This window comes from Plectrocnemia conspersa, unplaced genomic scaffold, assembly GCF_051122295.1.
Source record: "Plectrocnemia conspersa isolate PC_06_02 unplaced genomic scaffold, ASM5112229v1 ptg000004l, whole genome shotgun sequence".
Taxonomy (NCBI): Eukaryota; Metazoa; Arthropoda; class Insecta; order Trichoptera; family Polycentropodidae; genus Plectrocnemia; species Plectrocnemia conspersa.
Window position 1 is genome coordinate 14,805,193 of NW_028277168.1, and position 14,516 is coordinate 14,819,708.

Genomic DNA, 14,516 nt, shown 5'->3' on the forward strand with positions numbered 1-14,516 from the left:
AAACACAGGAGCCTTTTTTTATTCTTCGCCTCCTATTCTCCATAAGAAGCTCTCCATTCATAAATCACCATTCAAAAGCTCTGTGATGATTTCCACGGCGTGGGTTGCGGACGGGTTTTTTTTATCTATTATACTAATACAGACTTATTTACATCCATTTTTCTCTCTTGTGTAACATCCACCCTGGGGCTTTCGCGCTACACATTTTCAGCCTTTGAGTAATGCAATTACGTGGCGGTTTCAAAAGTCTTCTCAATTCACCCCCAATATCACTCGTTTTCGTAGAGAATGAGCTTTTTTTGTTCTTTTACTACGCCTTCCACGATGCTACTTTAAAAACGCTCGTCATTTTTATATGATATGTAATTTATCCACTAAATATAGGATATAGACAATTCCATTTCTCGCATATACAAATAGTATGATATAAAGCAGCGCTGTAATTCTATGAAATACGGATCCGAGTTCTGTAAAGATGTTTAGGCACTAATTGATCAACGCTTTATGCAAATAGTGCTGCTCATTTTAAACCGTTTAATAGATGTCCGCTGAGATACAATTGTATAACACCAATAAGAAAAAATAACGTATTATTTATAAACTTTTACTAAGTACAAAAGTTTCGTTCTCTGTTTTTATTTCTAGTACAGAAGGGAGTTTAGTATGGTGATACATGTCTGTCACTCTGGCGAGTATACGAATGGAATAAAAAAATATAAATGTCATGATACTCTTCCCTGCCATCATCTTAGTCTATTGCAGCAATTAAAATAACATCTGTAGGGTCCACAACTACATAGTAGTTTTTTTGTGAATTTCTCGAGAAAGGTGCTAAACCAAAAATTCTCATTTCTCGATATATTTGCTGGTTTCTTGAGAATTAGCATACAGCACTTTTTTGACTTGTATTAAATTTATACGAATATTTATTAATGTTGTACAAGCACAACATTTTTTAAACCGCTGCATAAGAAAAGATGGGTCCATGCTAGATGCTTAAAAATATGGATGCTTTCTTTGTTGCTTTTAATAGAGCTCAAAATTATTTGAATAGCAATAAAATCTTTACGATTTTCTGAGCTTTTCTAATCGGCCTTATCTTTGCTTTGGTAATTAAATAATTATAATAATCATCAGATAATAAAAACCGCTCGACAAATTGAAAAAACATTTAGGGTTTTTCTGCAGAATTACGCCACATAATTTTCTTGTCATTTTTTCAGTAATCGAATTGTGAAAATGTACAGTAGCAACAGCTGTTATTGATAATTTTCTTCACAATTCGAGTATAAATACTGGAGCCCGATATTCCTACGTAGCTTGACGCTATGTAATCAATCTAAGTGCTCGATCCGTTCAGGCCCATTGATTATTCTATTGAAGTTTGTTCTTTTCAACAATTATCCAGTTCTCTGTTTATCAATTATATAAAGATATTTTAAGGTTTGAGAAACAGAGAGGGGTAACTTCGTAGCCAGTGAGACGCTTAGTGAAATCTAGTTAGAATTTTATTAGATTATACTACACTTGCAACAGATGATAAATGCCAAGATGTTTTCTCCGAGCGGTGGTAGAGAAACTGGCGGAGGGATGACGTCAGTGGACGATCCTTAGAGTTCTGAATGGTGTGGCAGTGACCGTATATTCTCCGAGCGGTGGTAGAGCAGCTAGCGGTGGTATGTGTGCGTCTGCTGGTCTATATCTACAATAATTTCTTGAGAATTATCGACAAAAATAAGAATTTTTATATCTCGAAAAATCAAAATGCTTATAATAGCATACATTTACATATAAAACAGAGCAGCTTTAAAAGCTTTTATTGAAATTAGTGTAAAAAACAAAACTACAATGGCGTAAAAAGCAGTTAAAATCAATTTTACAACCATCGATAGTTAAAAGCATTCGTCGGAAGTGTTTTCATAAAATATTTCAATTGGAATACGAGATTGCCGCCTTGCAAATTGTCCAAAAAATTTAACAGCCGTTTCAAACCTATCCAGATAACAGCTTGCAATTCATTTAAACGGTCAGTTCAAATGCGAGCACTAAACCTCCCTCATTGTATAAAAACGGATACACAACGCCCAAATGTATAACTTTTGTTCGAGACTTGCTTCGCGCTTAAACTGCTTCGAAGACAATGATAAGAGGATTTTACTTTAACACCTCTGACACCTTACATGATGGATCATGGAACAGTACACCACATGATATTATCTAATTCCACAAAATGTCGACAAGTTGATGCAAGCTGACTCCAAAATCGAATGAAACACGTATTTTAATGCTTACTGGGGTTTTTATATGTACAGTTTCTGATATGGAAGAAACCTGTGTGCAAAACTACTTACCGGAAACCAGGAAATAGAAGCCATGCTTTCTTTTTAAAACTGAAGAAATTTCACATATTCTATTGGGATAAATGACGGATGATTTTGAAACTCTACGTATATGATCAAAATTTTCTCAAGAAGGCAGAAATGACTGTGTACTCAACCAAAAAATATTTTTTTAGAAGTATAAGCCATGGAGTTTAAATTAGGTAGTTTCTGCCACCAAAAATGTCTCAAAAAATTGTACAACTATATCGCTACTATTTCGCATAATGCAGCATTATATTAACAGTTCATTGATTGTTTTAAAAATTAATTTTGTGTTATGAATATATAATATAATATGTTTATGTGTTATAACTATAGAACTTAGTCTTAAGAGTAATGAGTACATACTGCAATAAGACAACGTGTTATATGCTATTTATTATTTCAGATACTATTCAACGTATCAAGAAAACTCCACGACTCGATTGTCAAATGCGAAGTACACAACCCCGTTGGTAAAAGCGAAGAGTCCGAAACCCTCGATGTAACATGTAAGTACATACATATATAAACACACCTGAGAACCGACTACTTGACAGTCCCTGACAAATTCAATTTTAATATTTCAGACGGTCCGAAGTTCCGCAATCAGCCCAGCAGCATAGAAGCGGATTTAGGTAGCATTGTGACCCTGTCTTGCGACTTGGACGGTAATCCTTCCCCAGAAATCGTCTGGTACCATGAAGATCAGGACAGATGGAGCGTGAGTATTTTATAATTTTTTTTTAATCACTGCGTAATTAAAACATAATGGGTGTTCGCTAGATGTAAAAAAAGAGATCGTAAATAATTTTAATAATACAAGAGCCGCCCCTGTGCAACGGACGACAAGGTGATATTTAATCTCACTACGTAATTACCATCTGGCAACACTGTGTAACGAGTTATTTATGCCTTTATTATACAAGAAGTGTCTCGAAAACGTTATAAGACGCGACAAATAACTCATTTTTTTCCAGTCGAATATTTTTTTAATATGTCCGACTAAATTACGCACGCGATATGTATACGGAACAGGACCGCATTTTCGGTGTTTTTAATTTTTCACGGGCGTCATTAAAATATTTAATTGTACAGTGTGGTATAAAATAAGTGTTAGAATTTCAGAAATATTATACTCATGCCTTATTATTAAAGTAGTACATGAAATAAATATCATTCAGACAATCATACTTTGTAATGGTAATAATAAACCTAATAAGATCTGTAAAATTATTGTTATGAAAATTCAAAGCACTAGTACTAGAGTCTCCAATTACTCGAACCATCAACTACTCGAGTATCGAATATTAAAATTTTAAAATACTCGAGTACTCGAGTACTTTCGAGTATTTACCAAATGTACCAAAATAGCTATTATTCAAATTCGTGCATATATATATATATATATATATATATATATATATATATATATATATATATATATATATATATATATATATATATATATATATAAATAAATAAAATAATTAGTATGTTAATTTTTACAATTATTTTAACTTCACGAACATACTTTTTAAAAACAATAATGCAAAAAGTGTCTCGAATTTAATATTACTGCTAACCTTTGGTTTTATTATTCCCGTTATGGAAAAAACCCTTTCCGTTGCTGTTGATGTTAGTCTTATTGTCATTAACGCGTTGGATAAGGCTTCTAATTTATATCTGTTCGCTTTTTATAGATATAAAATTTTTTGAACTCTCTTTTTATGTTCTCTTCTTTTATTCCCTTCTCTGCTTTTCTCTTATTTCCTTCGACTATTGACAAAATAGCATTTTGTAATTCTTCTTGACTAGATTTTTTTTCTTAACAATATACAATATTCTACTCCTTCTGATTAATGCGAAGAATTTAAATATATATCCTTCGAAGATGTATTTGGGTGAATCCCTTTCACTCTAGAGCTAAACGGTTCGCAAAGAACTGACTTTACTTTAAATGCCTTTAAAACACACAATTGTTTTGATTTATATTTTAAGCTGAGGGATCAGTATAAACAATTGACAACACTTTACGCTACAACTGCATAGTCATAAAACCTAAAAAAAATTTTTGTTGATATTTCATATTGTTCATTGCCATAAATTAGATAAGTCGGGACTGTCGAACAGAAAACACAAAAGAAATTTCTCCGTCGTACCCACTAACATAACCGACGACCGGAACTATGCAACTATGGAACTATGAAAAAATTAAACCTGATAGTAACCGCTCTAACTCGGGACTTCGGGCATAAACGCCAAATAAAAGCAAGACGTTAACCTTTACCGGACCGAGTTAAAGTTATTTTTGTTTCTGAAATATTTCAAATTTTTTTAATTTCGAGTATTAATCCTTTCAACGCCAAGCGCATGATATGATGCGCAACTAAATCTACTGTCTAACGCCAAGCGCATGATATGATGCGCTCGTTAAAACCTTCGTTTTTTAAAGAAACGGAAAGGTAAAAGTTGGCAATATATGTTTTAAAAATCAGTTTGAGTTCCTAGTAAACGATTTCAGTGATTTTATTTATAGAATTTGCGATGAAACAGTGGTATATATAATTATAAAGTCATGCCTTAATTTTAGTCGTTTGTATTTCGCGCGTGGTTTCGATCGTGCTTATTTAGACCACTTTTAGGGTTAGCACAAACGCATCGCGGAAATTCGTTTTTTTATACTTTAATTTATGAATCGAAATTAAATTATGTCATCAATATTTCAATGATAATTGTGATTTGTAAATACTTGTGAATATATTTATACGTTATTTCGACTGTTTTAATATTGTCAACTGTTTTTGTGATTGGTTTTTATTGTTTGTAATAATTAAATAATAATAATAATAATTACTATTAAATACTTATTAATAAATATAAATAAGATATAATTAATAAAATATCAATATTAACTCTTAGTAAATATTAAATAATAATAATAATAATAACAAAAACGATTCCTTGTCGTAGAATCATTTTATTTTACTTGTTCTATTTATTTACATTAAATTAATACCATCGTGACCTAACAGGTTACCCCAATGCGTCACGATGGTCGAAAAGTTTATTATTTATTGTATATATATGTGTGTGTGTGTGTAATATATATTACATATTCCGCCTGGAGTGTAGATATGTTGCACTCTTGCCGGTCCCAAGCCCGGATAAAGGAGGAGGGTTTCTATCATGGAGCAAACCAACCAACGTGGATAAATCCAAATAGTTATGAAAAAATCACAAAGAAATAATAAATCCGCCCCGATTCATAATGACCTAGACCAGAGGTCGGCAAAGTGCGGCTCCGGAGCCGCATGCGGCTCTTTGGCCCCTTAAGTGTGGCTCTGGCACAAATATCCACGGGTATTCGCACCAGATTTAAAAAAACAAGGAAATACGGAGCTCTAAATTCGAACGTCTTAGTGTTGATTTGCAAAATTATAATAAAGGTTTGCTAAATTAGTAAATAGATTTGGCTCTCAATTTTTTTTAATCGTTGTAATGTACATATTTGGCTCTTTGGCTAATAAGTTTGCCGACCACTGACCTAGACGATCGAAATCTAGATAAACGATTGGACTTCAATTTTGGAAGCTGGAATGTGCAATATTACTACCAAGAAAAATACAAACAATATCGGAAGAAATACTAAAACTCAAGATATATCTAGAAGCCCTACAAGAAATTAGGTGGAAATGCCAAAACCGATCACCGGTTGTAGTGCCGTGGAAGAAGAAGAAGAAGAATATGTATATATTATAAATTATACATATAATTATATATTGTTAAATGTAACATCGTATCTTGCTATCAAGTTTTATTATTTATTATTTTTATATATAAAGAAATATGACAACCTTCAACAACAACCAATTGCAAACACCATTGATCAAAAACAAACGGTTTGGTTATTAGGGTTATTTTTGTGTACGATATATGTGATTTTGTATGCATCAAAGAAATGTTGTCGATTTGTAAATTTTTATAACAGGATGTAGGTCAGACGAAGAAAAAATGCGTTGCAGATTTATATATTAAAATTGTCTCAGTGTGAGCATGACCCTGCTTGTCGTTCGCTTGTATAGTGCCGCGCGCGTTCATGTGTGTGTAGGTGTGTGTACGCGAGCCAGCTCGCGGACCGACGAATAGATTTTTTTTTGTTCACTCCATATTTCCAACAATACGACTAAAAATGTTTGTTTATTGATATAATTAGAATGTTTAAACCATGTTAATCATACATATATAATTTTAAAATATAAAAATTGAGTATTTTGGCTGTAATGATGTGTTAAACAGAGTAAGTAGCCAAAAAATTATATCGCTAAAAACGCATGGCGTACAGCGAGTAATTAACAATTTACCGGTCGGCGGTCTAAGGGTTAATCGAGTAATTTTCAAAATACTCGATTATCAAGTACTTGAAAAATAGACAAAAATACTCGAGTATCGAGTACTCGATTACTCGAATTGGAGACTCTAACTAGTACTATAAGCTTTTACTTTCTTACAAATCAATCCAGGAATAAATTTCCGCTATGTATGACAATTGTGGATTAAAATAATATATGTAACTATTCGTGCCAATTTACACAATTTGGACGAGCGAACAGATACAAAAACGCTATTGTGAACGATAAACTATTGGCAGATGACCAGACTAAGTTGAATGTTTTTAAATACTTAGTAAAGAGTTTTTAATTAAAATCAAAAATAATAAGTAAAATATAAATATTGCTGAATTCACTCAATCGGTACTATTTATGATGAGTCCCTTGTACTACTTAGTATATTTTTTCGTCCCACATTAACAATAACAAACATTTTATATTAGAGATTAAATTAATCTAAATATCATCATCCCACATGGATATATATTTTTCGAAAATAATTAAAATAAAATTAACTAAAAAAACAGGAGGTACTTATTGATTTTGTTAGTACAGTCAGACCTTTCTTTATCTGAATATATATAAACAAGCTTAACTCACAGTATATCACATTAACCTAAAATGTATTTAACAAAAAATAATCGATCGTGATCATTGGTTATTAGTGTTTTTGTTCTTATGAATAATCGAAGATGTTGCACGATTAACGATTTATTCTACAATAGATTTAATGTCTATGTAAATTTTATATGGATTATTTTATAGTTATTAAACATTAAAAATAAGTAACAGTAAATCTCAAATTAATATATCCATGTTTTAAAAATATTTATCAAATTTATCAAACGTCCCAGTTATCGTTGTTCGTGCATCATCTTTAATTATATTTTAACTTTTCTCCCTTCGCTGCTTTTATGGTTTAAAATAAATTTCTTCATTCTTTAGACGATTTGGAAAATATAATTCATAATATATCATAAAAATCTGATTTCTTTGACTGTGTTTTCATAATACTTAAAATAGTATATGTTTGTACCAACGCGATATGTAATTTCCGAATAAAACCATAATTAATTACCCTACATTTCAGCATTTTATTCTTTAACACTGAGCACGTCAATAAAATAAATCAACGTCTCTCTATAATTGTTAGAAAGGGCCGTGGAGCGAAAAGAAAAAACAGAAAAGCAGCATTACACATTTTTAAAAGCCCTCGTAAAAGATGATGCCCGAAGCCCTTCTAATAGCCCGCTCCGCCAGTAGTAAAATTCGCAACAAATTCTACTATCCTCCTTATTTTTTCCTTTATTACGCTATTTTATACATATATAAAATATATATACGGTTATTTCTGTAGAGGTAGAAAAACCTTTTTTCCGACATGTTCGGCCTTAATCAAACGTATTGGCTTCGATACGCAATGGGGCTTTCATCAGCTCGATACTATTAGATAAATTAATTAAATACTTTTATCGTATTCGAATAAAAAATATTTGAGAATAGTTTAATACAAAAGCTACAAATTAACAGCTCGCTTAACGGACATGTTTTTCGTATTTATTTTTCGTTAAAAATTTGCAATTGAATTTTTATTTTTTTAAAACTACAAGAAACTACTGATTAAACATAATTTTCCTTGAAAATTTAGTGAAATAATAAATATTTATTCAACGAATTATATTATTATTTTATCACACGTGTGTGATATAAATTAATAAATTAAAAGTACATAGTCAATGCATTTGGTGAACCTAGAAATAAGTTTATATATTGATTTTAATAATAAATCTAACTGCTGCTCCCTTTTTAGGCACCCAACAGGCGCAGAACTTAAGATAGCTTAATTTTTCGCTAGCCATTTCATAACGAACGGTGTAGAACACTTCTTGACATTATTAAGGTCGGAATAGCGTAGTACGTAAGATCTAGACTGGTAACTTAGAGACCACAGGCTCGAGTCACGGCAACAGACTCGATTGTTTATTTATAAAATGCGTCATTAAGCTGCAGAGTGACATCTATTGATTATAATTTATATTACACATAATAATTCTTAAATACTTATATAGATATCACCAGTTTCAGTCTGGTGGCTAATATTCACTTGTAGGTATTCATTATGTCACTATTTATTACTGATTCACCCCGTTGAAACGCATTAGGCTTACTTCTGTCAGATTACAACGGAATATGCAATTAAAATAAAATAATTCTATATAAAATTGATCGCCTAACAAAATGATTTAATTTATTTATTTATTCTCATTAAGATTATCAGTCCCAACGGATGGCCTGTATTTTATCGTGTACAATATTTATTTCTACTTTTATCCACTATATAATTTTGCCTTGTCACAGAAACAATTTACCGATGAATTTCAGCCACAGTCTCTTTTCGCAAAAAAATACGACTGAACGAACATGGCCATTTTAAACACATGGTTCAAGCATAACGTTGCTGCGATTGAGGCCTGGTGAACTTTTAGTAAAGAATAGCTTTATTTTTAATAAGCAGAATATATCTCATACATAGTATATAATAATACAACATACTTACATCCTTAGACTTTTATTACATAATATTAGAGTCGCAAAATTATTCATGAAGTAATATTATCAAATTAATTGTGATGAAAAAAATACAATAGGTAATTGTAAGTGTTTTGCAACAAAGGACCGGAGGGTTATTATGCAAAACAGCAAGGCGATGTGTTCTTGTTCGGAAGCGGAGTCATATTCGGAGCAAAGGAAGAAACTGCACTGCGGCCCGGTGGGTTAATGGGTCGAGAGAGATCATTAGCCGACGCTTTATAGGTCGTAAAGCCGCTCGGGGACCATTATTCGGTACCCCTGCTCTCGAGATAAAGGAAGCGACTTGCCGAATTAACCAACAATGCACCCGAAAACAAGAAAGGCACTAGCTTCAATTGCCTTTCGACTATTATTACACTTATCGTAACGAATTAAACCGCAGAAGTGCTGTAAACTAATTATGAATTATGCACTCGGATAGGTCGTTGGCAGCACTCCAAATCTGACCCTGACTGTGGACACCTCAACGGCTGGAAAATACAACTGCAAAGCTTCCGTGCAAGGCTTTCCGGAAATCGAAGCGGAGGCGGTCATATTTCTCAAAGGTACTAAATTTTATAATATATTATATATAATGGTAAAACGGTAAATTTTAAAGCAAGCTCTTTCTAAAAAAATAAAGCTGTGCAGCGATAAATGTGTTTCTAAAACTACAAAATGAAATTGCATTGTTTATTTTATTATATCTAGAAGATCAGATTTAGATTATAAAAAAATCTTGTAGTCATATTTTCTTGAATAACAGTAAATTACTTATTAATAATATATTTTATGTAAAAGTTAAATAATCAATAATATAGCAACAATACAATTTTTAAATAATAAAATTATCCTAATAGTATAAATTATAATTTATTAATTATGTCTTAAGCTTTATTCTTTTCTTTATTTTATTTTATATTTTTTCTAAATATAAACACAGGTATTAAAAGCATATTATTTCAAAGTCCACTGCTAAAACGACTACTTTTACATAATATGCTCCTACATATTTAAAATATGTACTTATATATAATATGTATTCTAATCTAAAACATTTCTTTTTTGTATTTGCATAAATATACATACATTTTTGTTGTTGAAAATATTATAATATTAAAACTCTACCGTACACATTACATAATATTATATACAAAATTATACTTTTAGGCCCTCCGAGCATATTATCCCATCGTACCCAGTTAGGTGTGCAAGGGGACAACGTCAGAGTGGAATGTTTAGCAATGGTAATACCACGACCAACATCAATTGCTTGGTATTTTAATTCCAAGGAAATAAACACGCTCACCGACCATGTAAATATTAAACATTATGCTGATTTTAATAAATTAGAAATACATGATTACCATTATTTCAATATTTCAGGATTATTCAATTCATGAGGAATTACTACCTGATGGAATAAAATCAACTCTAATCATCAGAGAAAGTCAATCGAAACACTATGGCACATACAACTGTTCAGTTACTAATGAGTATGGAACTGATATGGTCGAAATCAATCTGATGCCTCAATCTTCCTTACCACTGTTGATGATATGTTTTGGAGTCGTAAGTGCTACTATAGTTATAGTGGCACTCATAATGATACTTATACTCTGCCAAAAGAAGAAACGAAAGACGACGATGTCGGGTGAAAGCAAAAAGCCTGACGTCATGGCCGATATCGATAAGGCTAGTGCTGATAAACATTCAAGAGACTCTGACCGTAGCTCTTACATAAGTGATTTAAAATTAGATATCAAGAACGTTGATGGAAGATGTAATCCTGTATGTTAAAATCAATGATGGAATATAATATATATATTTTATAAAGATCAAAGTTTTATAATACAATATATTTTTTAGGAATACTCGAATCAGGACTACCCAAGTGGCCTTCCATTAGCTGGACCCGTCGCACTGCCTGCAGATAGAACAGCATTATTAATGCAATATCCTAGATACTCGAATGATTATACCGATCATTCGTTTCCACCTAATCTTGAATATAAAGTATGTATTAACAATACTATATAATATGATGTGTTCACAGGCTCAATATTTTTTATTTAAATATGTATTGTATATTTTATTTTAACATACATATGAAATATCTAGAATGATTAAGAGTTTTGTTATAAAAACAAACTGGAAAATATTAGAGTGTAACTAAGAAAATTTTAGTATTTTAGTATAAAAAGAATTAATATTAGTCGGAGGTGGAGTATTAAATGCTTTGAGCAGGGTTTTAAAATGAATCTATATTTTTTTTATATTGATATCAGTCAAGGAGTATAGAATTGAATAGAGTAGATTCTCAGACCCATATGCATTAAATTTTATATAATATATAAAACAAATATTTTAATACTTTACAATAGGAACTTATAAATATTATAAATGATATAAATTGATTCAAGTTATATTAAGTTTCGATTATCGAGTTTGTTTGAAGCCATATTTTTATGCAAATAATATAAGACATGCTTCATATTTTTCAGGAGGGTCATAATAACAACGGTTATTCTGGTTATTTCGATTACAACAGAGAATATAGCCCGCCACCTTTACCTTTGCATTTGCCCACACTAACGACTATGAGCACTCATCCTGCCAATAAGTATGTATAATTCCACACGTAAATATCATACCCATATTTTAATGTATAATATCTAATGTTCAAATTAATCTATTTCAGAGTGCAGCTGCCATCTCTTCAATCAAATAACCAGTTGAACGCTCATTTAAATCAGTTGAACTCACACTTGTCTTCTATGAATGCAACAGGTGATTCAATGTCGGGATCTCTGCCCAGGAGCGTAGATACGGCTTCTACAGTTCAATTCAATTCGGGCAATACCTCACAAAACAACTCACTTCAAAGAGCAACCTTAAGTAATAAGTTATCCGATGACAATTCCGATGCCATTAACAGCATCGGATTGCCAAGTATTCAAAATGGACGGCTATTAAATGGCAGCCATACAATTGGATCAGGTAAATAAATATCGATTATAACTACAATTAGGTAAAAACTGGAAGAAAGAAAATTAACGACAAATACATCAATTGCGTAGAGTAGTAGAAAAAGTACACGTTCAATATTTTTCCAACTGTTACTTTTAAAAGAGTTAGAAACTTAAAAGTAGAGCTCTATTATACTCAAACTCTCATATCTTATTATTTTATTATAAATACATATCATGAGTCAAACTTTTTTCGATCAAAAATACATTTGTACTTCATGGCATAATGTAATCTGCGTGGCAGTCAATAGATATTTTCCTCTTAATCAGACCTGAACCTCTTTCCTCCCATCGCACCTTTTAGAGATACAAAGATATAAAAATAAAGTTGTTCAATTCAGTATATTCAAAATTCAGATCTTGGATTGTGTTACCATTAAACATGCAGTACTCAGAGGTCCATATCGTTTTGATTCGACCGCAAATTGAAGATAATTATTTATGAAATTTGCGCATGTATTGCTGAGACCTGTGCAGTATTGTCAGAAGAATCTTTCCTGCAGATTGTTGTGTCGGTATTAGGCTATCTGCAAAGATGAAGCCCGACCAGGCAAGGGCAAAGCCCCGACGTTGGCCCTCTTTGTGGTGCGCGCATTACATCCATCCTCAGTGATAATTTTGATAACTATAAATCACCCTTTATCCAATAAACTACCAATTCTGTACTGAACATTTACACTCTACTTTAATATATTATTGAGATATAAATGTTTATATAATACAACTATAATTTTTTAATTAATTCTGGGTTTCATAAATATAAAAATATAATGTTTAATTTTCAGTGCCATATGATAGCAGTTACAATCTGAAACAAAACAATATTTTAACACCAAATGGAATCGACATTAGATATTCAGCAACATACGGAAACGCTTACCTCAGAAGTGCAGGTGGAATTAGTGAGTTATTTATATATAATTATAACTATGTCGATATTTAAGTAAATTTCTAATATGAAACACTAATTGTTTTCAAAAATTATTTATATTGATTTATATTAAATAAATTATTTAGAATTGGGTTATTTTTTTTAATTTTGTACATGAAAACCTTTTATAATATTTGTACAAGACTATCGAAAATGTGATATGTAAGTATGTATTAATGTATATTACATTTTTATTGTAGACATCATTGCATTGATATTAAATTAATTAATTAATATATCATTAACACTGCTTACATTCATATGATTAACTTTACCTTGAATTATTTTATATATTATGGCTTAATAGTGAATTTTATCTTCAGATACGGTGAACACTGCAAATCCGGCTGCAACTCCGGCTCCTCCTCCATATAATTCTATTAGGAATTCCATGATCGGTCTAGGACAAGTTGGTTCAAGTTAGTCTCATTTTTTCATTAATTTTAAATTCGACTTCATTTTGTACTAATCATGTGATAAAAATTCAGGTAGCCATATATCATCTCCAGCCGGATCATCAATATCTGGCGTCACAATGAATGTAGGATCATCTAGTCCAGCTCAACCTCAAACAGCTTCCAATAGACCAGTTCCTCAATCGCCAAGCTCACTATACATACTCCCTCCTACATCGCATTCAAACGGTCAATTAGTACAACTTACTAAGAAAAGTAATTACTATCATTACATAATAATATAGTTATATATAAATAAATTGATTCCATTTTAATCTATGTTATTTGTATGTTACAGGTGGTGGTACACAACCGGCACTAGCGACACATGTTTGACTTTCAAAGAACTGATCATCTTAGTTGTAATCACAATAGCAAAATTTATATATCTTTATCATCCTTCCATTCTTGTTATAGTATATTTTTTACGATAACATAGTTTCAATTGTACATATAAATAATTCAATATTCTCTAAATAATTCTTAAAGTTTAGGGTAATAATTTTGTATGACCCCTCACGATATAAATATGAAACATCGAATTTTCAATGTAAATTTGTACATACGTATATATACAATAATTTTTAATTTGATTGTGTGAATTTGCATTTTAGCTTTATAGTTTTACACCATTGTTTAATGCGTCATATTATATATGATTATTATTTATAACGTATCCCAAAATGTATGTTTTGTATATATTAATTATTAATTTAGTTTTGCTCTAATTCTGATTTTATATTTCGATTATCCGAGAGCAATAAACGTTATACGATAAC

The 14,516-nt window shown here is 31.2% G+C and overlaps 1 protein-coding gene and 1 long non-coding RNA gene across 8 annotated transcripts in view; one reads left to right on the forward strand and one right to left on the reverse strand.

Moving 5' to 3' along the window:
• Window positions 1-14,515, forward strand: part of rst (irregular chiasm C-roughest) — a 173,581-nt gene extending 159,066 nt beyond the window's left edge. For 6 of the 7 annotated variants that reach the window (XM_088184371.1, XM_088184372.1, XM_088184368.1 and 3 more), the window contains 12 exons: window positions 2,770-2,872; window positions 2,951-3,084; window positions 9,765-9,888; window positions 10,493-10,638; window positions 10,709-11,113; window positions 11,192-11,338; window positions 11,827-11,945; window positions 12,024-12,322; window positions 13,137-13,253; window positions 13,606-13,701; window positions 13,771-13,953; window positions 14,036-14,515. In XM_088184371.1, the coding sequence (XP_088040497.1) occupies window positions 2,770-2,872; window positions 2,951-3,084; window positions 9,765-9,888; window positions 10,493-10,638; window positions 10,709-11,113; window positions 11,192-11,338; window positions 11,827-11,945; window positions 12,024-12,322; window positions 13,137-13,253; window positions 13,606-13,701; window positions 13,771-13,953; window positions 14,036-14,073 (1,911 nt within the window). In that variant the 3' untranslated portion in view covers window positions 14,074-14,515. The remainder of the gene's footprint in view (window positions 1-2,769; window positions 2,873-2,950; window positions 3,085-9,764; window positions 9,889-10,492; window positions 10,639-10,708; window positions 11,114-11,191; window positions 11,339-11,826; window positions 11,946-12,023; window positions 12,323-13,136; window positions 13,254-13,605; window positions 13,702-13,770; window positions 13,954-14,035) is intronic. The other variant, XM_088184370.1, reaches the window with a different exon arrangement.
• Window positions 5,395-5,985, reverse strand: LOC148236008 (uncharacterized). The gene is made up of 2 exons (XR_015809326.1): window positions 5,908-5,985; window positions 5,395-5,636 (listed from the first exon to the last, which is right to left on the reverse strand). It is a non-coding gene; the product is annotated as an uncharacterized LOC148236008 (long non-coding RNA).
• Window position 14,516: the final 1 nt, after the last annotated feature.